Source organism: Aphanomyces invadans, assembly GCF_000520115.1.
Source record: "Aphanomyces invadans strain NJM9701 unplaced genomic scaffold supercont1.56, whole genome shotgun sequence".
NCBI classification, from domain to species: domain Eukaryota; phylum Oomycota; class Saprolegniomycetes; order Saprolegniales; family Verrucalvaceae; genus Aphanomyces; species Aphanomyces invadans.
In genome coordinates this window covers 189,646-207,928 of record NW_008580201.1, presented here as the reverse complement: position 1 = coordinate 207,928, position 18,283 = coordinate 189,646, and the positions used below count along the sequence as shown (strand labels likewise).

The 18,283-nt window shown below is 53.1% G+C and overlaps 17 protein-coding genes across 24 annotated transcripts; 8 read left to right on the top strand and 9 right to left on the bottom strand.

The window, feature by feature from the left end:
* Positions 1-102: 102 nt before the first annotated feature.
* Positions 103-1,068, top strand: H310_13815 (hypothetical protein). Its single transcript, XM_008881460.1, has 6 exons — positions 103-146; positions 212-341; positions 384-454; positions 501-551; positions 607-843; positions 894-1,068. The coding sequence occupies exons 1-6, from the start codon at positions 132-134 to the stop codon at positions 993-995; spliced, it is 606 nt and encodes a 201-aa protein (XP_008879682.1). The 5' UTR covers positions 103-131; the 3' UTR covers positions 996-1,068.
* A 30-nt stretch (positions 1,069-1,098) lies between these two features.
* H310_13814 (6,7-dimethyl-8-ribityllumazine synthase) lies at positions 1,099-1,800 on the top strand. The gene has a single exon (XM_008881459.1). It carries the CDS (start codon positions 1,124-1,126, stop codon positions 1,742-1,744), a length of 621 nt encoding a protein of 206 aa, XP_008879681.1. The 5' UTR covers positions 1,099-1,123; the 3' UTR covers positions 1,745-1,800.
* Positions 1,801-1,971: 171 nt separating this feature from the next.
* H310_13813 (hypothetical protein) lies at positions 1,972-2,544 on the bottom strand. The gene has a single exon (XM_008881458.1). The coding sequence runs from the start codon at positions 2,530-2,532 to the stop codon at positions 2,002-2,004; it is 531 nt and encodes a 176-aa protein (XP_008879680.1). The 5' UTR covers positions 2,533-2,544; the 3' UTR covers positions 1,972-2,001.
* Positions 2,545-2,617: 73 nt separating this feature from the next.
* Positions 2,618-3,359, bottom strand: H310_13812 (hypothetical protein). Its single transcript, XM_008881457.1, has one exon. The coding sequence runs from the start codon at positions 3,328-3,330 to the stop codon at positions 2,791-2,793; it is 540 nt and encodes a 179-aa protein (XP_008879679.1). The 5' UTR covers positions 3,331-3,359; the 3' UTR covers positions 2,618-2,790.
* Positions 3,360-3,374: 15 nt separating this feature from the next.
* H310_13811 (hypothetical protein) lies at positions 3,375-4,000 on the bottom strand. Its single transcript, XM_008881456.1, has one exon. It carries the CDS (start codon positions 3,977-3,979, stop codon positions 3,677-3,679), a length of 303 nt encoding a protein of 100 aa, XP_008879678.1. The 5' UTR covers positions 3,980-4,000; the 3' UTR covers positions 3,375-3,676.
* A 569-nt stretch (positions 4,001-4,569) lies between these two features.
* Positions 4,570-5,324, top strand: H310_13810 (hypothetical protein). 3 transcript variants are annotated; one of them, XM_008881455.1, is made up of 4 exons: positions 4,570-4,680; positions 4,731-4,829; positions 4,880-5,052; positions 5,105-5,324. In XM_008881455.1, exons 1-4 carry the CDS (start codon positions 4,588-4,590, stop codon positions 5,256-5,258), a joined length of 519 nt encoding a protein of 172 aa, XP_008879677.1. In that variant the 5' UTR covers positions 4,570-4,587; the 3' UTR covers positions 5,259-5,324. The 3 variants fall into 3 exon arrangements, with proteins under 3 accessions (XP_008879677.1, XP_008879675.1, XP_008879676.1); XM_008881453.1 differs by having other exon boundaries at positions 4,880-5,100; positions 5,144-5,324; XM_008881454.1 differs by having other exon boundaries at positions 4,880-5,324.
* A 63-nt stretch (positions 5,325-5,387) lies between these two features.
* On the top strand, positions 5,388-7,067 carry H310_13809 (hypothetical protein). The gene is made up of 3 exons (XM_008881452.1): positions 5,388-5,904; positions 5,954-6,055; positions 6,105-7,067. Exons 1-3 carry the CDS (start codon positions 5,398-5,400, stop codon positions 6,240-6,242), a joined length of 747 nt encoding a protein of 248 aa, XP_008879674.1. The 5' UTR covers positions 5,388-5,397; the 3' UTR covers positions 6,243-7,067.
* Positions 6,265-7,067, bottom strand: H310_13808 (hypothetical protein). Its single transcript, XM_008881451.1, has one exon. The coding sequence runs from the start codon at positions 7,048-7,050 to the stop codon at positions 6,337-6,339; it is 714 nt and encodes a 237-aa protein (XP_008879673.1). The 5' UTR covers positions 7,051-7,067; the 3' UTR covers positions 6,265-6,336.
* A 348-nt stretch (positions 7,068-7,415) lies between these two features.
* Positions 7,416-8,177, bottom strand: H310_13807 (hypothetical protein; the record flags this gene model as incomplete). Its single annotated transcript, XM_008881450.1, has 1 exon — positions 7,416-8,177. Exon 1 carries the CDS (start codon positions 8,124-8,126, stop codon positions 7,416-7,418), a length of 711 nt encoding a protein of 236 aa, XP_008879672.1. The 5' UTR covers positions 8,127-8,177.
* A 693-nt stretch (positions 8,178-8,870) lies between these two features.
* On the bottom strand, positions 8,871-9,655 carry H310_13806. Of its 2 annotated transcripts, XM_008881448.1 has the most exons (3): positions 9,400-9,655; positions 9,175-9,351; positions 8,871-9,130 (listed from the first exon to the last, which is right to left on the bottom strand). In XM_008881448.1, exons 1-3 carry the CDS (start codon positions 9,619-9,621, stop codon positions 9,029-9,031), a joined length of 501 nt encoding a protein of 166 aa, XP_008879670.1. In that variant the 5' UTR covers positions 9,622-9,655; the 3' UTR covers positions 8,871-9,028. The 2 variants fall into 2 exon arrangements, with proteins under 2 accessions (XP_008879670.1, XP_008879671.1); XM_008881449.1 differs by having other exon boundaries at positions 8,871-9,351.
* Positions 9,656-9,805: 150 nt separating this feature from the next.
* Positions 9,806-11,160, top strand: H310_13805 (hypothetical protein). Of its 4 annotated transcripts, XM_008881447.1 has the most exons (4): positions 9,806-10,241; positions 10,284-10,469; positions 10,521-10,716; positions 10,774-11,160. In XM_008881447.1, the coding sequence occupies exons 1-4, from the start codon at positions 9,820-9,822 to the stop codon at positions 10,945-10,947; spliced, it is 978 nt and encodes a 325-aa protein (XP_008879669.1). In that variant the 5' UTR covers positions 9,806-9,819; the 3' UTR covers positions 10,948-11,160. The 4 variants fall into 4 exon arrangements, with proteins under 4 accessions (XP_008879669.1, XP_008879667.1, XP_008879666.1 ...); XM_008881445.1 differs by having other exon boundaries at positions 10,521-11,160; XM_008881444.1 differs by having other exon boundaries at positions 10,284-10,716.
* Positions 11,161-11,276: 116 nt separating this feature from the next.
* Positions 11,277-11,779, top strand: H310_13804 (hypothetical protein). The gene is made up of 2 exons (XM_008881443.1): positions 11,277-11,318; positions 11,390-11,779. The coding sequence occupies exons 1-2, from the start codon at positions 11,316-11,318 to the stop codon at positions 11,714-11,716; spliced, it is 330 nt and encodes a 109-aa protein (XP_008879665.1). The 5' UTR covers positions 11,277-11,315; the 3' UTR covers positions 11,717-11,779.
* Positions 11,305-13,450, bottom strand: H310_13803 (hypothetical protein). The gene is made up of 6 exons (XM_008881442.1): positions 13,239-13,450; positions 13,026-13,190; positions 12,861-12,982; positions 12,570-12,814; positions 12,096-12,525; positions 11,305-12,040 (listed from the first exon to the last, which is right to left on the bottom strand). Exons 1-6 carry the CDS (start codon positions 13,423-13,425, stop codon positions 11,741-11,743), a joined length of 1,449 nt encoding a protein of 482 aa, XP_008879664.1. The 5' UTR covers positions 13,426-13,450; the 3' UTR covers positions 11,305-11,740.
* A 313-nt stretch (positions 13,451-13,763) lies between these two features.
* On the bottom strand, positions 13,764-14,922 carry H310_13802 (hypothetical protein; the record flags this gene model as incomplete). Its single annotated transcript, XM_008881441.1, has 2 exons — positions 13,764-14,815; positions 14,866-14,922. The coding sequence occupies 2 exons, from the start codon at positions 14,920-14,922 to the stop codon at positions 13,841-13,843; spliced, it is 1,032 nt and encodes a 343-aa protein (XP_008879663.1). The 3' UTR covers positions 13,764-13,840.
* Positions 14,923-15,066: 144 nt separating this feature from the next.
* Positions 15,067-16,408, bottom strand: H310_13801. Of its 2 annotated transcripts, XM_008881439.1 has the most exons (6): positions 16,226-16,408; positions 15,879-16,175; positions 15,639-15,831; positions 15,528-15,591; positions 15,383-15,480; positions 15,067-15,326 (listed from the first exon to the last, which is right to left on the bottom strand). In XM_008881439.1, exons 1-6 carry the CDS (start codon positions 16,394-16,396, stop codon positions 15,151-15,153), a joined length of 999 nt encoding a protein of 332 aa, XP_008879661.1. In that variant the 5' UTR covers positions 16,397-16,408; the 3' UTR covers positions 15,067-15,150. The 2 variants fall into 2 exon arrangements, with proteins under 2 accessions (XP_008879661.1, XP_008879662.1); XM_008881440.1 differs by having other exon boundaries at positions 15,383-15,591.
* A 62-nt stretch (positions 16,409-16,470) lies between these two features.
* H310_13800 (hypothetical protein) lies at positions 16,471-17,283 on the top strand. The gene is made up of 2 exons (XM_008881438.1): positions 16,471-16,875; positions 16,928-17,283. Exons 1-2 carry the CDS (start codon positions 16,538-16,540, stop codon positions 17,226-17,228), a joined length of 639 nt encoding a protein of 212 aa, XP_008879660.1. The 5' UTR covers positions 16,471-16,537; the 3' UTR covers positions 17,229-17,283.
* Positions 17,284-17,325: 42 nt separating this feature from the next.
* On the top strand, positions 17,326-18,001 carry H310_13799 (hypothetical protein). Its single transcript, XM_008881437.1, has one exon. The coding sequence runs from the start codon at positions 17,388-17,390 to the stop codon at positions 17,892-17,894; it is 507 nt and encodes a 168-aa protein (XP_008879659.1). The 5' UTR covers positions 17,326-17,387; the 3' UTR covers positions 17,895-18,001.
* Positions 18,002-18,283: the final 282 nt, after the last annotated feature.

Here is an 18,283-nt window from a genome sequence, read left to right as displayed (position 1 = left end):
GAACTTCAATATTAGATTGAATAAATATAGATTCGTATGTATATTTGAAAATTGATATCTTACTCTCGTTGGAATTCCAAGTGAACCGTCACTTCGAAAGATCGCAAGGGTCAAAACAAGAGTCGTGAGCGATGAGCAAGGCCATGGTACTGAGTTCATGACGTCCCTCTCGACGAGGTCGATGAACGATGTCCTAATAGTACTGCGGTAGTTCTCCGTGCACCCCGGCGGAACGTCCAACTGCGCAATCGCTGGAGGAAGGTCTCGCATTCACACGACCTTTTCCGACGGTGTCGAGATGGTTGAAGAATACACAGCCGACGGCCGACCTCAGCTCTTAGGTATCACGCCATGTCATGATGAAAGTATTGAAATGGCTGTAGTTCGGCGATGGAAGGCGCCTACAGCACTGGGAGGGGATGGGAAATGGGAGTTTGAAGTGGGCGAACCCACGGTTTGTGCTGTGGAAGTTTTGCGCCTCGCCGAGCATTCTGTTGTAGCTGGACACCGTTGTCGAGAAAGACATTGGCATTGTTCCCAGCGGTACCAATGTGCGTGAGATTTCTCAATCGTGTCTTGCGCATCGCGATGATGTATAAAACGTAGCCGATCTTTTTGTGCCGAGAATCCACCGCAACGTGGGAATGGCGAGTGCGGAATTTGCCATATCCCAAGGACACTTACGTGATCACAATCGACCAAGCCACGCAAGAAATCATCATTCGAACCACGAACAAGAAGTACTTTAAGCGATTTCGTGTCCCTGCGATGGTCCGCGCCAGCCTTCCCCTCCAACAGAGCTCCCTCTCTCACACCCACAGCAACAACACCCTTGTCGTCCAGGTGAGGAGATGCCTATTACGTCGCCCTTGACTCCTCGTTATGTTCCTTAGTACGAAAAACCCGATGAAGTCGTGGAGGCCGAGAAAAATTTGCTGGATGAGCGACTCAGTGAGAGCAAGCGGGCAGGCGATTCGCAATGTCGTCAACAGTAAAGCATCGAATGCTAAGGTGCAGTGGTATAACATTTCGAGGGTAATTCATTATTGAAGTATTTCCCGTGTCGAATTCAGATTTGAGAGGTCATTCGTTGTTGGTATTTTCGAAACCCCACGATCGAACCATGCACGCCGACGGAGTGAAGAAAGTGGCGCTGGAAGCGCTCAGCTCCCGCGTTCTCGATGGACGCGGCTTTCGCATCGGCATTTGCACCACCGAGTGGAACAAGGAGATCATTGAAGCCCTGCGTGACGGTGCCATTCGTACACTCACGGCTGCTGGTGTTGCCACCGACGACATCGTCGTCTACACTGCTCCTGGTTCGTATGAACTGCCTTACACTGCGAGCCGCATGATCCTGTCGGAGAACGTTGACGCCGTCATCTGCATTGGGTGCTTGATCAAGGGCGAGACTATGCACTTTGAGTACATATGCGAAGCTGTGACTCAAGGCATCATGAAGCTCAACTTGGACACGGGGGTGCCTGTTATGTTTGGCGTGCTGGCCGTGTTGAACGAAGAGCAAGCTCGCGCGCGAGCTGGTCTGGACAAGGATGGTCACAACCACGGGATCGAGTGGGCCCAAACAGCCATCGAAATGGCACAAATGCGCGCGCGGACAGCGAAGAAGAGCACGGCCAAATGCCCGTACCATGTCCTTCCGTCGTGTCCGTTCATGTGGACGACGGCTTTGGCCGTCTTGGGATATGGTGTGCACCTTCTTGTGTGCCGCAAGCACAAGTAGAGAAGGCGGGGTGGTTTTACCTAAACACCAATAACACGTAAAACGAGTTAAAGTCACGTTGGCCTTTGACGCACGAAAACACCCAAGCTAGTGGTGAATACACATGGATAGCCACAAGCCATGGAAATTGATGCTAGTCACGTGAAAGCATCATTGATTGTACGTCGATTGATGCCCGCACTAGCTGCGTTGAAAGATGCTTCCTTTGCGGCAATACCCCTGGTTTAATAAAATACGCGTTTTATTGAATAAAACGTCTACTCGTCCATCATCTCGTGATCACTCCAGTCGCGCTCGATGAAACGCGGGTCCTCGCCAGGAGCGTCGTTAACTTCGCCGTCCTCTTCATCTTCCTTGGATTCATCATCATCCAAATGCAGCTGAGTGGAAAAGCCTCCCATTAGAGCGTTCTCTGTCTTGATTCGTGCCGCGCGCACCTTACACTTCTTCATTTCTTTCTTCTTCTGGTCTTCCAATGCGTAGATCTCCTTGTACGTTTCCTTGGTCACGCGTTCCTTAAGGAGAGTAAAAAAAGCTCCGCCAAGAGTGCGAGGTCGTCCTGTCACGGTCTTAAGAGTCAACCCTTGCTTCTGCATGGACAGCGTTTCCGCCAGTACACTCCGCGCCAAACGCTCGCCGATCAGCGCGACCACGCGCACGACCAGATGGATCTTGCGCTCTCCTAGAACACGTGCTAGCTCTCGACCCACGCGTTGCGCATGACTTTGCTTCTTTCGGTTTCCGTTCTTATGTCTCGGAAGCTGTGGTTGCGTCGTGGGCTGCGGCATTAGCGGTCGACCAATTCGGAAAACTGGCGGCAACCTCAACATCCTCAGAAAATACGAATATTCTATGAATATTTCATCAAATATTTGGGAAAAGTTGTTGAAAATCAGGACGTTCATGCACCTCAGCAGCATCAGCAATGAAAGATCCATTGCTCATCACAGGAACGATGCGCAGCGTCCTTCGTCTCGCTGTGTACATCGTTAATCCTATTCTACGCTGCGTCGTACGTGGCTTTGAGGTATCGTTGGGTGGCGTGGTTATAGCGGAGTCATGTGCTCACACAGCCACGAAAAGCCTTCTTCCAATCCTTTCCCGGTCGTGGCAACGGTTGGCTGGATTAAGTACTTTCGCATCTGGCACACTTCGTCGAGCGCGAGCTCCTTGGCGATGTCAACGTCATTCTTTGCGAGATCTTGTTTGTTTAGCAGGACGAGTAGACATGCATCGCGTAGTTGTTCGTCGTGCAAGACACCATGCAGCTCTGCCTTGGCCAAGTCGATTCGTTCGTGGTCGGAGCTGTCGATGACAAACACGATGCCTTGAGTACCTGTGAAATGGTGACGCCAATATGGTCGTAATGTGTCTTGGCCCCCCACATCCCACAGATTCAAAGTGAGTCCGTGGAAGCTCAATGCCTCTGTGTTGAACCCCAGAGTTGGCAACGTGGGAATTGCTTTGTGAAGTCGGAGATGGTACAAGATGGTAGTCTTCCCTGCCGAGTCGAGACCCACGAGAAGCACGCGGCGGTCGTTCCGTGTCCAGAACCGACCAACCTTGCGCGACAGTGTCGTCCCCATTCGCGGCCTTGGAAGAGTGCGAGGCGAAACCGTTGGATTCTGAATGAGCGTTTCAAAATCATTTATTAAGTGCATTGGATAGATGAGGACTCGTTGACGACCGGCCAGACCGTCGATGTGCTCGCAACGCCTGAACACCGGAAGGTCGTCGAGGGGCTTCACGAGGGCAATAAGGTTTCGAATGTTTTCCATGGAGGTATGCATTGTGGGGACATCTGTAGGTCCAGGGCGAATTGCTTCTCGTCAGGGGCATCGGCCCAGGCCGATTTGTAGTACGGTTTGACATGATCAACCAGCATGGATGGATCGTTTGTAAGTTCTGTTGATAAATAGCTGTCCTGTATGGTCATCGGGAGGTTGCCAACGCATGAATCATGGCTTTGTCTTGGGGGCTCAGCAAGTCGTAGCCTTCGACGAAGGGAAGGCGGTCCGGGGTCTCACAGCAGGTCAAGTGGTGCCAATCGAGCCCAATGTACCCGTTCATGTGATGGAAGATGAGACCGACACGGATGTGACCTTGGTCAATGGGGAGTTGGCAGGACTGACACATGCAAGTCGTTGTTGTGGTTTTGCCGAGCACGGGAATGACTTCTTTAGCCCATGGACTTGCGTTCGTGGGTGCGCCATCAAAGCTCGAGACGTGGGCCATCGTGGTGTAGGTGGAGCAAATTGAAAGATGGTACAATGCAACGACGACAACCATGCGGCCCGTTGTTGCCCACTTCTCTCTACCCCATAAAAACCGGCCCCAGAAGGGGAATACAGAACACTCCATCTGGTGGTGGTGTGCATCCTCTAGCCAAGTCCTACTCAGGACGACATGAATGCACCGTCGTCGAATCGTCACATCTACACTCGCAAGGTTTGTTATACGTGTTCATGGACTGACTGCCTGGTGAATGTTCGCTATGCGGTGTCCATGGGCAGTGCAAAGTCGGTAGGGCTTTGGGACATGCCGATGGAACTTTTGACAGCCGTCGGATTGGAATACCACGACCGGGTCATTCGATCTTGTTCCTGGGAAACTCGTGTATGTGATGGCGAAGAAGCAGAATCTCCGACGAGCATGACAGCATGGGTCTGTCGATGGCTGTACTGCAAAGGCCGGTCAGCGGAACCCGATCTGCTTTTACATGGTGCGCGCTGCTTTTGCCCGTTGCGCCTCTTGATTGGCTTGTCAAGATCGTCATGATGGATTCTGATTGGCTCCATGGGCTTGGTTGAAATCTGAAAGGTCACTTTGGCCACACCAGCAGGATGGCCAGCCCAGAGAATGCCACCACGACGACTCACGACGACAGCTCGCCGTTTGCAATCGACTCATCCATTTCAGATCAAGTTCTGCGCAATGTACACACCGTGTCCCCTTTTCATCCTGGCGTCATCACACGGTCTTGTAGGCCAAAGGAGGTGTGCTCGTGACCAAAGAGCAAATACGAGCCGCGTTTGACTTCTTTGACGTGGAGCGCAAGGGAGTCGTCACCATGGAAAACCTCAAGGTACCAGCTTGGTGTGTGCATGAAAACACTGACGGCAGGGCCGCTTGCAGTCAAGGCTTGGGATTTTCTACAAAGACATGTCGACACGGGATTACCGCGTCTTGCTCAACAATGAATCCGAGCTGACGGAGCAAACCTTGTGCGACCTATTGCTCGAAAACGACATCGCGGACTACGATCCCGTTGCGGAAGCGTTCCGTGCGTATGACCCAGACGGCACGGGGTACGTCGGTCTGCCCCTGTCAAGATGCGCATCAAGGCTCGTCCATGCGTAGGTTTGTGAGCTTGGAGGTTCTGTCCCGACTGTTTGATAGTCTCGGGTATGGAAAGTTGAGTGAAGACGACCTCCGCGTCCTAGTCGCGACCGCCGACGCTGACAAAGATGGACAATTGAATCTCTCGGATTTTCGGAAGCTGCTCGCAATGTGATGCTTCTAGACAATCCAATCAAATTGCACGATTTTCGAATAAATTTTTTTATTGGATGAATTTGAAGGCTTGCATGTTTCATTTTATCCAATCAACGTGCTTTGACGAGGTTGAGTTGACTGCACAAATCTCCATTTTCATGGCTCCTGGACGCGTGGCGAAGGGCGAGCTCCTGTACGGCGTGTTCACACCGCAGTGCTTTGACGCATACTTTACGCGCTTCGACTTCCTCCAAATCGAGTGCGGGAAGGCTGTTGTGTCCAAGCTTCTTGGGTACCTCATCATCCTTGGCAGCTTCATCTTGAAGCTGCCCCAAATCCTCAAGATTGTAGCAGCAGGCAACGTTGCCGGGCTCAACCCGTCGTCGTTCTACCTCGAAGTCATCACGTTCCAAGCGTCTGTTGTATACAACGTCCTCAAGGGGTATCCCATCAGCTCGTGGGGTGAATCGGCCGTCATTTTGATCCAGAATGCGATCCTCGTCCTCCTGTTGTGGCACTATTCTGGTGCGGCCAAGTCGACACAATTCCTGGGGGTCGTCACATTTGTGGCGTTGGGCGCTGGGATGTTTTACCTTCCATCCGAGTTCAACTGGTTGCTTCCGTCCGCAAGTATTCCGTTGTCCGTCATGGCGCGCATTCCTCAAGTATGTGCACCGTAGTCATTTTGCCTCAACGAGTTGGATGCATCGGTAGATTATGTCCAACTTCCAGCAAGGGCACACGGGGCAACTGGCGTTCCTGACGCTGTTCTTGAACTTTGGTGGGTCGGCCGCCCGGTTGTTCACGACTCTCCAGGTACCATCAAATTCACCTTTGTAATCGCTGATGTGCATGTTATCTGCAGGAAACGGGGGATCAAGTCGTTCTGTTTGGGTTTGCGATCTCGATGCTTCTCAACGGGACCTTGTTGGCCCAGATTGGTCTCTACTGGAGCGCGACAGAAGCCGCGATGGCCAAGGTCAAGGCTAAGAAGGCGCATTAAGCGCCGTGGAGAGTTTTTGAAGCAAGAAAAGAATAATCTGGGCACTTTTGAAAATCGTTTCGGAACTAAATCATCGCATTAACGAAATAGATGATCACCGGGACACAGTGTCGTGCTTGGGACGTTTGAACACTGCGGGAAAGTCGTCCACATGGAGGAACGTGATCAGCTTCGGCTTGCCAAGCGCGCTGTGGTAGCGCACCATGGGCCCCGTGTGCTTTGCTTTGGGCATGATCTCGTCCACGAGGCGCTTCTCTTCTTCCAGTCGCTCTAGTCGATTCAGCGACGCAGTGTTCTGCACCTCCGTCAACACGGCTTCCTTCAGCAGTTGTTCCTGCGTCATTCGCACAACGACCTTGGCAACTTTATCATGCATATTGCGTGCTTCCTCTGTGTACTTTTGCTGGAGCTCCTGCGACAAGAACCGCTTCTGGACGGTCGACGATCGAACAGCCATGGGTTCGATTGGACCCGCAGGGGCAGTTGGAGTCGATGCGGCTGGTGGACAAGAGTATGTAGGTGTACGAGGAGTCGAACGAAGTGGACGTTGATGCAATATCTTCGGTGCTCGGGTTTTCGCCCTTCGATTCCGCTCCACGTCTCCGTCGTGGATATCCTCGTCGGGTGCTTCCTCCTCGTCGAAGTCCGAATCCACGATATCTTCCTCCTCGGCTTCGCTCACGTAGTCCTCGTCCTCATCGTCATTCCACACTTCATGGCTCCAGAACGCTTCGTCTGCCTCGGCTGCTTCACCGATCAACTTGTTGATACGCGACCCTCGATTCGCGCGATTTGGCAACGACGCCATCTCGCAACGGACGCAAGTATTTACTTTCACAGGTCGAGTTTGGTCTATACTAACAACCATCCCTAGTAATACTAGAAATAAGACTCCGAAAGCGTTTGCCCAATCCCTTCTTGATATTTTTACGGAAGCATGCAGTGGTAAATGCCGCCGTGGAAGACGCTGCCTGGGTTGCTGCACATGACGGCGCCCAGTTCTCTGGTTCACTGGTACCCAACATGGCCACGGCGGCCGACGAAACCATCGCTCTCTCGCTCTAGGCCATTTTCGCGGGACGCACTGGGATGAGCATTGCGAAGTTGGCCGATCGAAGCGGCGAAAAGGTACCCAAGTCAAGAACGACACGAGAATAAGAAAGGTCCTTGCGCTTAGAAGTCGCCGTCGGATTGGATTTCATATCCGTGGTGCTTTGTCAATGCCTCTGTGTCGGACGCAGAGTTCAATCGAAAGGTTTCCTTGGATGTCTTGACGGCACCCACTTCATCTTCAGCGACGTCGTCGTCGTCATCGTCATCGTCATCATCATCGTCATCGTCATCGTCGTCGTCATCGTCGTCATCATCGTCATCATCATCGTTCTTGGAAGCTACGGATTCGACAGACTCGATGGATGCAATAGCTTCACCTTCAGCAGCGGCCAGGCGGCGCTCGCCATAGTCATCGTAGTCATCTTCCTCAACCATGGGGTCGTACTCGTCTTCGGCGACATCGTCATCATCGTCATCGTCATCGTCGTCATCGTCATCATCGTCATCGTCATCATCGTCATCGTCATCGTCGTCATCATCATCGTCGTCGTCATCGTCGGTTTTTTTGCTGGCAGTCGCTTCGGACGCTTCCGCCTTCAAGGCGCGGGCAAAACCGACCTCGGTCGCGGCCGAATCGAGAGCCACCATGTGAGGGCTAGCGTCATTCATGGCGACATCAGCGGAGCAGACGGCCAAGGCGACGGCGAGGATGGCGGCGAACACTTTCATCTTGGTCAGCGTCGGTAATTTGAAAATGCCAATCTCTGAGCCGATCCAGCGCCACTCGTCGATTTGCCGCCGGTTGTCAATTGTGGACGCGGCAGGATTCATGGACGGCCACGTGCAGAAGGGCAATTGAAATTTCAACGATTTCGACCAAACTTCACGTTTTTTACAAATATTCGACAATACAAATATTTGGCCAAATTGGACGAATCCGGATATTTACAATCCACCAAATTTACAATCGGACGACTGTCAATTCGACGATCGAGGTGGTTTCCAGTCGTCGGTATGCCCATTTCCGCATTCTCGACCAAGATGAAAGTGTTCGCCGCCATCCTCGCCGTCGCCTTGGCCATCTGCTCCGCTGATGTCGCCATGAATGACGCTAGCCCTCACATGGTGGCTCTCGATTCGGCCGCGACCGAGGTCGGTTTTGCCCGCGTCTTGAAGGCGGAAGCGTCCGAAGCGACTGCCAGCAAAAATACCGACGATGACGACGACGATGATGATGACGACGATGACGATGACGATGATGACGATGACGATGATGACGATGACGACGATGACGATGACGATGATGACGATGTCGCCGAAGACGAGTACGACCCCATGGTTGAGGAAGATGACTACGATGACTATGGCGAGCGCCGCCTGGCCGCTGCTGAAGGTGAAGCTATTGCATCCATCGAGTCTGTCGAATCCGTAGCTTCCAAGAACGATGATGATGACGATGATGACGATGACGACGATGATGACGACGATGACGATGACGACGATGACGATGACGACGATGATGACGATGATGATGACGATGACGATGACGACGATGATGACGATGATGATGACGATGATGACGATGACGACGATGACGATGTCTTGGAGAGCGACGTAGTGGCCCCCGTAGTCGATGTGGCAGGTTCGATCGACAGAGACTACGGCAACACGATTTCTTAAGCAGAAATGCAGTATGTTAAATCAATTCGATGCACCACAATTTGCTAGCGGTCTTAAACTGCAGTGAGCTCAGTGTAGGCAGGATATACAGTAGACACGAGTTCATTGCGCAGCAACTCCATGCGGAGGCTGTAGCATGCGTTCACAGCCATTCCCTACGGACTCAAAAAGTGCCAGGGATGCCAAACGCGGACGGTACCGAATGGACGGCCTGGGCAGACACGACAAGAATGAGCGCTGTGCTGACTCCCCACAGCGATCGGGGGTCCTCCGATCGCCCCAGCGCAGCGTGGAGGTCGGACACTACCAGGTCGTAGCCGAGGAAACCCGCTGTGAAAACGTGGAGGAGAATAGTGCCAAACGAACAATAGTAGTACTACAAGCAACTCCCCGTGACGATGGATTTCAAGTAGATGATGCTCACCAGCTCGAGGAAGATGCCGCCCTTGACCGTGGGGTATGCCAACCAGAGAAGTCCAAAAGCTGCGACAGCTATGCCCACGGCAGTGTTCCACCACACTCGGGACCACGTAATGGCGAAAGAGACGGCGTACAACAGAAAGAGCCCCACAACTAAGTTGCGGAACGGTACCTTGTGCTCCAGAACTCGCAGAGGGTGCTGCGTGTCGGCTGTCGGTGGTGTCATGGCTCTTCAAACTTGGAGATGCCGAAAAGATCACAGAGGTGCCTGACAAAGTCACCAAATTTGAGCCAATGGAAAATTATAACGTAAACGTTTTATTGCAGTCTGCTTGTCATGAATTTTAGCCAATCCGTGGCTCGAAAGGTTCTCTTCCGAATAACAAACTTCTGTCATCCGGATTTGTCATCGTCGAACAGCACAATGAGGTGGACTGTGCCGGCGTTGGTGCTGGCCGCATGCATCATGTTGGTGCTGGGAGGCCCTCCACCAAAGGACGACGACCCCGCGCTTGCCGACATTCGTTTTCTTCGCAACGACGCGTTGAAGCTTAAAGACAGTGGCTCGTACCGCGAATCCGCGGACAAACTCGACCGCGCCATTCGGGCCCTTCAAGATCTCCATGAGACCCGCACCGATGCCAAGAAACGTGCAGGGGATGCGTCACTCCTTGCTCAAACATTGAGTGAGCTGGGAAACGTGTTGTATGCAGACAAACAGTATGTCCCTGCAAAGAAGGTGCTGATGCAAGCCGTGGACCTTTCCAAGAAGATCTTCGGCCCGTCGCATCCCGCCTACTCGTTGGCATTGCGCAACTTGGGTGAAGTGTACTTGGCCTTGGAACAGTAAATGCATCCTTGACTACGTCCCGTCCTGATTCGTTGCAGGCACGAGGAAGCGATCGACAGCTACAAGCAGCTCAAGTCGCACGCGGAGAAAGGTCTCGGCAAAACCCATGAGACTGTCGTGGAGGCCGCCCGACGTATTGGGGAGTCGTATGAAAAGCTCGGCAAGTTCAAGAAGGCCATCAAAGTGTACAAGAACTTGTTGGCTGAACTGGGGCTCGGCGAAAAGTACGGATCCCTTCGAACATGTCCTTCAGCTCCACCAATTTGTCCATGTAGCATCCCCAGGGAGCGCGCGGCTGCTGCCCATGAAGCAGGAGTTGGCGAGGTGTACCAGGGTCTTGCAAGTGGATTAATGAAGGCGAACAAGTTGGACGACGCGTTGACGTACGCGACGGTCGCAAGCGGCATCTTCAAGCGACGTGACGGAGCGAAGTCAATGCCATACGCGTTTAGCTTGAACCTGATGGCAGGGGTACGTGGCCATTGAGTCGGGGTGTGCCTTCGGAATACACCTGAGGAAACTTGGAAGGTCAACACATATCTCGGCCGTGAAGATGTAGCTCTGAAATTGCTCAAGGAAGCGCAGGCAATTGCTGTCGCGTTGCACGGGGAGCACCATCCTTTGGTTAGCCAAGGCGCCCACAACATTGAAAAACTGGAACAGCGCATTGCAAGGAAGAAAGAGGCTCGTGACGAGTTGTAATGCACGCCCTGTGTGAGCCATTGGTGATGACGACGCCATTGCGAGGGTGCAATCAGGGCAGGCTGGCGCGAGCACGTAATCGAATCAACATGAGGGCCAAGCCAGCCCAATTCAATCGATGATGTCGTTAGCTCTGGCACACTTTTCCTGGATAGCCCATCGTGGTCGTCACGTTCGTGTGCTTCATTCCTTCATCTGCATGGTCGGCACAACACGTTTTCGAAACTGATGATTGGAGGAGTTCCGGATAATCAACCGGTTATGCACCCCCACAACTTTCCAAGATTTGAGGGATCCGCAAAGCGCAAAATGTCCGGATAACGCTATCCTTCGACCCCGTCAGAGCAATTCCAAACCGGCCGACCGTCATGGTACGTCGAGGAAAGGATCGAGGTGATGGCGACGTGTGTCTCATGCGGTGCACGTGTGCATATGCATATAGTCTGGGTACGAAGCTGAGGAAACTATCAAGCGTATCAAGAGCCACAAGGGCGTTCAAGCGGTGCTCATCGTCAACAACGACGGTGTCCCGATCTACTCGAGCACGAACGACGAAGAGTTCGCAATCGACCATGCGGCACTCCTATCCCAACTCGCGGCCAAGGCGAAGAGCACGATTCGAACCCTTGATCCGAGCAACGACATGACGTTCCTCCGCATTCGGTCCAAGAAGCACGAGATCATGATCGCACCAGACAAGGAGTACGCCTTGATTGTGATCCAAAACCCGAACGCTGGCACGGACCACGAAGTCACAGATTTGGCGTAATTGTACACAAAACGTTGCGATTAGTTATGAATTCCCGATGATGTGGCGCAAACTCGCGGCCTCTGGGTTGAACGTTGGGTTCTCGATGAACTGCAAAAACAGGTTCGAGATGCGCTTGCGCAAACCTTCCACCGATTGTGCCGGTCGTCCGCGGTTCAACATGTCGGCTTCGCGATCGATCAGCTCCATCAGTTCCTTCGTCAAGGCACACTCAAACTCCTTCACGGTCCACTTTACGTGCAACAGCACTTCAAGACGCTCCTCGACGTTCCGAAGTGGCAGCTTGAGGCCATGGTACAACTCGGTCAGCTCTTTCGCACGCACCTACACACATTATGTTGTGATATCCATCATTGCAGGTGTACGTGGCCGTTTATACCGTGAACGGCGTGTCCACAGGCTTGATAATGCCATCGCTCATCTGCCATTGCTTGGGCCGCGACAACACGTCTAACATAGCTTCAATGCGAGCGTTGCGATTCTTCGTTGTTGCCGTGCTCTTCAAGCGATCAATCGTCTGCAGAAGCTTGGTCTCTTTGGCAAGAATCGCCGCCATCGCGGCCGTTCGCTCCTTGTCCGTCAACCCGCCTTCTTCCTGGACCTTCTTCGTTTCGTACAGGCGCCACTGGTCCAGTTCGTTGTACAGCACTTCGAAATCATGCTGCGAGTTGGGATGCATTCGTCGGTCGATTTCCTTGCGCTGTTTGGCCGCTAGCATCGCCTTGGTTTCCACCGCAAATCTTTCGTCATTTGAATACACTTCGAGCTTTTTCTGTCGAATTGCATGCACAAAGCACCGGGCGCGATATCTATTGCGCACAACGTGAACGATGTCTTGTGAAAAAGGTCGTACGCTCGCCAATGGCATTGCAATAACAAGCACGAATCCATGCGCAAACATTCGAGTTGGGCGGAATTGAAATATGTTTTTGCGACGACTTCTCGGTCTCCTTTCGTGTCGACAAGCAAGTCGCATCGAGTCATTTGGGTGCCGTGTTCGCGCACGGTTTGAGCTGTTTTCGTCACAGTTTTGTGTGTCTGCGTCTCTCGGTGGAACCTGGCAGGCCCCCGACGGACCTTTTGTTTGGTTACGACAGTCTGTCACGTGGAAATAAGATGGACGTTGCGATGAAAACGGATAAACCTGGGCTGACGCGTGGTGAAAGACTTGATCCGTGATTTTGTGTCGATAGCCACCCAAGTAGGGTTTGTGGCCTGTAAACTTGAGGATGTGCACAGTAAAGGTCGTGAGTGGTGCGCCATTGTCTTGTGCCGTTGTTAGGAGCTGCTTGCAATGGGTCGTGCTTACCAGACGCGACGGTGACTTCGATTTCGGAGGGCATGACGTATTCACTGGAGCCAATCTTCTTGGCAACCACCGACGCGTGGAGGATCATTTCCTGGTCGGTGTTGAGAATCAAGCCAGCATTCGAGAGCGTGAAGTCGGCTGGATGAGATCCATTCGCCGCACATGCTACGCCACATTAAAATTACACAACGTGCCAAGCGTTGGCTTGTGCACCTTCGTCAAGCTCGGGGATTAGCAACGTGTTGTGCGTGAGCTTGAGATCCAAGATAACCTGTTCTTTGAGCTGCTTCAAGGTTGAGTTGGCCGTGGCGGTAACGCGATGCCGGAATCCATCGGGCTCCAGAACAAATACAACGTAGAACTCCTTCTCCACGCGCGACTCCTCTGTCTCGTTCCCCATCGTCGGGCTGAACCTGAAACGGTTGTCTGGGGCGGTGTTTCTCCTGGAAACTCGTAACGCTACGTAACCGATGCGTATTGTCCCGCTGGAGCACCATCCTCCTGTTGTTCTTCCACCATGTACGATCATCGCTTCGCCAAAAAGCGTTCCCATCGTTCAAAGTTCCAAAATCCATCGCGCCGACATGTCTCCACGTTCTACCTTTGTGCTCGAAGCAATTGTCGAGTGCATGATGGTCGCATGAATCATTCGACAGCGTCATGACGCCCCTCTCCACGTTCGCCTCATACCTCGTTCGCATTGCTCGATGTCCTCACACTCGTTGCTTCGCCACGCCGACTCTTTCAATAGACTGCGATCGCCGGAAACGATGAAACGACACGGTTCCTGGGCTTATCCGGATTATCCGTACACTTTAAATCTTCTCGGTCAACTCGGGCACGGCCTTGAACAAATCTTCCACGAGGCCGTAATCGGCGACCTGGAAGATGGGCGCCTCCGCGTCCTTGTTGATGGCGACGATTGTCTTACTGTCCTTCATGCCAGCCAAGTGCTGGATGGCGCCGGAAATACCCACAGCGATGTACAGCTCAGGGGCAACGACCTTGCCGGTTTGTCCAATCTGCAACTCGTTCGGCACAAAGCCAGCATCCACGGCGGCACGCGACGCACCGACCGCACCCTTCAACTTGTCCGCCAATGTATTCAACAGGGCGAAGTTTTCACCACTCTTCAAGCCGCGGCCGCCAGACACGACCACGCGAGCAGCCGTCAAGTCTGGTCGTTCCGACGATGACGTTTCTTCAGAGACGAAACGAGTCAAGTTCGCGGCAGGTGCAGCTGGGGCGGCACTTACGGCACCGGTCCCGCCGGTGGTGGCGGCCTTTTCAAAACCCGTGGGACGCACCGTGAGCAACTTGACTGAATCGGACGAGGTGACGGTGGCAATGGCGTTCCCAGCGTAGAGAGGGCGCTGAAAGGTGTTTTCATCGACAACCGATAACACGTCAGTGAAGGGGGCGACGTCCAAAGCAGCGCCAACACGGGGAAGGAAGTTCTTGGAGATGTTGCTCGAAGGCGCAACGATGTGGGAAAAGTTTGAACCCTTTTGGATGGTAACAACCAAAGATGACAATTCCTCCGCGATGGCATGATCGAATTGAGCAGCATCAGCATGGAGCACCGCCTTCACACCTTGCACAGCGGCAGCTTCCTTGGCGATGCTGGCCGTGTTGGAGCCAGAGACCAACACGGTAATGTCGCCACCGATCTTGGATGCAGCCGTGATCGCGCTCAAGGTGCCACCAGTGAGGGTTTCACCGTTGTGTTCGGCTACAACAAGGGTGGAGGCGAAGCGGGAGGACGCACGGGAGAAGGAACGCAACGTCGTCTACACAGATGTCCAGGTCAGTCCCATCTACATTACGATGGAGGGCGTACTTGGAACATGATGGGCAAGATGCTGCTGTGGCTGAAAATGGAGCTGTGCTGCGGCATTCCGCAATCACAGTATCCGGATAAGCGGACTTAACCAAGTCATTCGACGCGGCTTCGATGTTGACGAAACGACTCTCTCAAGTGCGCATCTAAAGTTATCCGGAGGTATTCCTGAAACCGCCACACTCACAAGTAATCTATCGAGGGGAGTGCAAGCAGAACGTCGCGAACGATGCCGCCAATCGTCACAGAACGTCACAGCTCATAATTGTTGACAAAGAATGCCGCTCACGACATGGCGCTCTTGGCTGAGGCAGGCTGGATGTCGTGCACAACGATGCCGTTGCCCGTTTCAACGGTGTACTCGACTTGAACGGTGTCGAACAAGAGTTTGTTCACTTTGGTATGCATCTTCGCCGTTTGAACTTGGCTGCGCACATCAACTGCCAGCACTTGCGCAATGGCTACGCATGTAAACTCGATCGTGACGTTGGGTCAGGACGTTCACTGAGCCGCGTACCCTCCAGCATCACGTCGGGTTCACCCGCGTAGAAGACGGAGTGGCCTGCACAACACTGTCGCATGGCGTCTTCCTTGTCTGAATCAAACCGAACTGCACTAGAGCAGCGACAGATCAAGCCTCCACAGCATTGTTCGATATCCACCTCTGGCTTTGCACCGAGGCTTGAATCCAGTCGGGAACTGTGCTGCCGGGCAAGCTGTCGTACACTGGCGCACAGTCACACCAGTGAACTTTTCATATCAAGCGAGCGTACTTGGTACATAAGGCTTCAGATCCAATACGGGTGTGCCGTCCACCAAATCGAGCGCAGACACCAAAATGGATCGTGTAGCCAAGTCAACCTTCTCGATCTTAGCCAACGTGATGCCAATCGGATTCGGTCGATGCGGTGTGCGGGTGGCGAACACGCCAATGCGTTGCTTTAGCATCGGCGGAGAGATTTTGGCCTTCGCTCCGGGTGCATTAGGAACGATCGCCAGGTTCGCGCACGTACCCGGAACGTGTGACTGGTTCTTGACGAAAGCAGCCCATCATGCGCTCGGGCATTTTTCCCATTGGTGTTGGCATGAAACACAAATGTGATCCAAATGTGGCTGAACTCGCTCAGACCATCCATTGCATCCGGGGAGATGTTGCGGTGGAACTGAATGCGGCCGCGAGTCGATGGAGCCAATAGACCCTGGCGAGGTGTACCCAAGCACTGGACAAAGCACGACTGAACTGTTGCAATTGGCTGAACGTAATATCCCGCCGACACGTCAAGCTTGGCTTCCAGCACTGCCCGCAGCTCCTACACACGCCGCGCTTGCAGAGGGTCATCACCACCAAACATTCACCTACCTTTTCAGCTGCCGTTCGCCCCACTCGCTCTTCCAAACGCGCTGCTTCCTTCTTCTCCAACGAGACTTGGCATGCTTCAACCTGTTTCTTCAGCTGGTACACATGCAACGCGACTGCGGACGTCGCTATACACACCAACGCCCACGAGGCTGCTGCCGTCGAAAACATCATTGATGGTTCACGTACCGGATAGTGTATCCGGATGTGTTTCAACTGGTTGTTGATGATGGGCCGCATCTCGGGCACCCGACAGGTCGCGGCACGTCGCGCCAGCTTGTCCGGGCACATCTAGTCCATTTGGCTAGGACTGAGATGCTCGTAATGAGCACAGCAAGCCAGCGGCAAAGCTCCGCGCAACGGGCAATTCACAACTCGAACACCTCAGCTACTCGTGACAGTTTGCCCAGTGCATCATTTGCCATGAACCCGTCGTGTGTGTGCTTTCTACGTTTGCTCCAATGCGCTGTGGCGGTGGTGGCAATGGTGTCCCTCTGTGGCATCTTCCACCCTGTCAAGGTGCCAGGCCAACCCTCGCTTATCCTTGAAACGTCCTACTCCGTCAATGCAGCTGTTCTCATGACGACCTCGGCTGCCATGTACAGCGGGATCTTGTGTGTGTTGCTATCACGCCCGTCCCTGTCTCGTCTGAGGTCTGCCTGCCTGCCATGAACCACCTCACACGTTAACTTTCGCCTTGTGTAGCCCTACCAGAAGATTCGAAATGACTGTCGACATTGCGCTGTCGATCCTTTTGCTTTTGGTGGCTATTGTGCTCATGGACAGCGACGACTTGTACCATTGCCACGAAAGCATCTACGTGCGATGCCGTCGATTTGTTGCATCCATTGCGTTGACGATGTTCGTTTCCTTGTTATTCGGGATCTCTGCGGGGCTCGCGCTGTTTGAATTGCCTACAGCGATCGAGATGGCGGCGCCGGTCCCGGAGACGCCCGTTGGTCCGGTGCCCAAGGAGCATCGCTTCCACGCAGCGACAACGCAGTAGATGTCGCGCAGAATATCGTTGACAAGGAATTGTCCAATCAAATGGCTTGATTTGCATGAAGGCATCCATGATTGGCCACTTTCCAACGGTCATGTTGCGCACCTTGGGAAAATCCGTTGCCGTCGGCAGCATCCTTCCACCATTGTCCGATTTGCCACCATGACAGGAATCATCGAGCGCTACGTCGTCAACAACCACCGTGCGCTGCACATTGGCCTCCGCGGCCTCTTGACCTTGGTGATGTTCATCGCCTTCGTCACGGCCACTGCTTTGACGGGTCTCAGTTCCGGGGACTATGCGCTCGTGCTTAGCTACACCCTCATCATCTACGGCTTCATCTGGACGTACTCGGCCGTGAAGAGAGGCTCGAATGTGCAGATCCTGGCGCATGGGAATCAAGTGACGTTCGACTTTGTGATTTTGATCGCTCTGATCGTGGCGGCGGTTGTGCTGTCGGGAAGTATGTGGGGTCGCCTGTGCAACATCGCCGTCAACTGCAGCGCATTCCAAGCATGTATCACGGTCTTGTACATTGGTGTGGCTGTGCAGGTCCTCATGCTGCTCGTTTTGTGCTTTGGTCGATCGGCTGAAGGATCGCAATCGCCGGATTCAGCCACCATTGAGACACCCCGCACAGAATACCAGCACGCAGCCGACGCGACGTGAGAGTCGCCAATTGTATTGCATTTAACGCCCAATTGCATGACCTCGGTTGTGTCAGCGTTTTCTCACATCTAAAAAATCCAATTCACACAAAAGCAGTTCAAATCACAAATTTGGAAAAAGGCGATTCCATGGGCTCAAATTTTGAAAGTTATTCGTTCTGAACGTGGAAATGTTACTTTTCCCAAAGAATAGTTGTAAGTACAAACACAACAGAAACTAGTGTGCCTAAACAACCCCCCATATATTTTGCACAAATTTTGAACTCTTCAAGACCTCCGTTTGATATGAGGTTGAAAGGGTACGTGGTCTTGCGGGTGTAGTAGTTCTTAAAACACGAATGGAAGGAGCAGTCGCGTCGATGACGGACGGGTCCACAAACTCCATGGTGA

Bases quoted from the DNA above. Each gene is read 5' to 3' on its own strand.
- H310_13815 (XM_008881460.1), top strand. The intron at 455-500 runs GTTTGTGCTGTG...ATTCTGTTGTAG, and splicing joins TTGAAGTGGGCGAACCCACG to CTGGACACCGTTGTCGAGAA. The intron at 844-893 runs GTGAGGAGATGC...TATGTTCCTTAG, and splicing joins ACAACACCCTTGTCGTCCAG to TACGAAAAACCCGATGAAGT.
- H310_13814 (XM_008881459.1), top strand. From the start codon at position 1,124: ATGCACGCCGACGGAGTGAAGAAAGTGGCGCTGGAAGCGCTCAGCTCC.
- H310_13813 (XM_008881458.1), bottom strand. From the start codon at position 2,532: ATGCCGCAGCCCACGACGCAACCACAGCTTCCGAGACATAAGAACGGA.
- H310_13812 (XM_008881457.1), bottom strand. From the start codon at position 3,330: ATGGGGACGACACTGTCGCGCAAGGTTGGTCGGTTCTGGACACGGAAC.
- H310_13811 (XM_008881456.1), bottom strand. From the start codon at position 3,979: ATGGCCCACGTCTCGAGCTTTGATGGCGCACCCACGAACGCAAGTCCA.
- H310_13810 (XM_008881453.1), top strand. From the start codon at position 4,588: ATGGCCAGCCCAGAGAATGCCACCACGACGACTCACGACGACAGCTCG. The intron at 4,681-4,730 runs GTACACACCGTG...ACGGTCTTGTAG, and splicing joins CAGATCAAGTTCTGCGCAAT to GCCAAAGGAGGTGTGCTCGT. The intron at 5,101-5,143 runs GTAGGTTTGTGA...ACTGTTTGATAG, and splicing joins GCATCAAGGCTCGTCCATGC to TCTCGGGTATGGAAAGTTGA.
- H310_13809 (XM_008881452.1), top strand. From the start codon at position 5,398: ATGGCTCCTGGACGCGTGGCGAAGGGCGAGCTCCTGTACGGCGTGTTC. The intron at 5,905-5,953 runs GTATGTGCACCG...ATGCATCGGTAG, and splicing joins TCATGGCGCGCATTCCTCAA to ATTATGTCCAACTTCCAGCA. The intron at 6,056-6,104 runs GTACCATCAAAT...TGTTATCTGCAG, and splicing joins GGTTGTTCACGACTCTCCAG to GAAACGGGGGATCAAGTCGT.
- H310_13808 (XM_008881451.1), bottom strand. From the start codon at position 7,050: ATGGCGTCGTTGCCAAATCGCGCGAATCGAGGGTCGCGTATCAACAAG.
- H310_13806 (XM_008881448.1), bottom strand. From the start codon at position 9,621: ATGACACCACCGACAGCCGACACGCAGCACCCTCTGCGAGTTCTGGAG. The intron at 9,352-9,399 runs GTGAGCATCATC...AGTTGCTTGTAG, and splicing joins GCGGCATCTTCCTCGAGCTG to TACTACTATTGTTCGTTTGG. The intron at 9,131-9,174 runs GTACCGTCCGCG...TTGAGTCCGTAG, and splicing joins CTGCCCAGGCCGTCCATTCG to GGAATGGCTGTGAACGCATG.
- H310_13805 (XM_008881444.1), top strand. From the start codon at position 9,820: ATGAGGTGGACTGTGCCGGCGTTGGTGCTGGCCGCATGCATCATGTTG. The intron at 10,242-10,283 runs GTAAATGCATCC...GATTCGTTGCAG, and splicing joins GTGTACTTGGCCTTGGAACA to GCACGAGGAAGCGATCGACA. The intron at 10,717-10,773 runs GTACGTGGCCAT...GAAACTTGGAAG, and splicing joins GCTTGAACCTGATGGCAGGG to GTCAACACATATCTCGGCCG.
- H310_13803 (XM_008881442.1), bottom strand. From the start codon at position 13,425: ATGGGGAACGAGACAGAGGAGTCGCGCGTGGAGAAGGAGTTCTACGTT. The intron at 12,983-13,025 runs GTAAGCACGACC...CAACGGCACAAG, and splicing joins CGAAGTCACCGTCGCGTCTG to ACAATGGCGCACCACTCACG. The intron at 12,041-12,095 runs GTATAAACGGCC...TAATGTGTGTAG, and splicing joins CTGTGGACACGCCGTTCACG to GTGCGTGCGAAAGAGCTGAC.
- H310_13801 (XM_008881439.1), bottom strand. From the start codon at position 16,396: ATGATGTTTTCGACGGCAGCAGCCTCGTGGGCGTTGGTGTGTATAGCG. The intron at 16,176-16,225 runs GTAGGTGAATGT...CGGCGTGTGTAG, and splicing joins GGCGAACGGCAGCTGAAAAG to GAGCTGCGGGCAGTGCTGGA. The intron at 15,327-15,382 runs GTACGCGGCTCA...TTACATGCGTAG, and splicing joins ACCCGACGTGATGCTGGAGG to CCATTGCGCAAGTGCTGGCA.
- H310_13800 (XM_008881438.1), top strand. From the start codon at position 16,538: ATGCTCGTAATGAGCACAGCAAGCCAGCGGCAAAGCTCCGCGCAACGG. The intron at 16,876-16,927 runs GTCTGCCTGCCT...CGCCTTGTGTAG, and splicing joins CCGTCCCTGTCTCGTCTGAG to CCCTACCAGAAGATTCGAAA.
- H310_13799 (XM_008881437.1), top strand. From the start codon at position 17,388: ATGACAGGAATCATCGAGCGCTACGTCGTCAACAACCACCGTGCGCTG.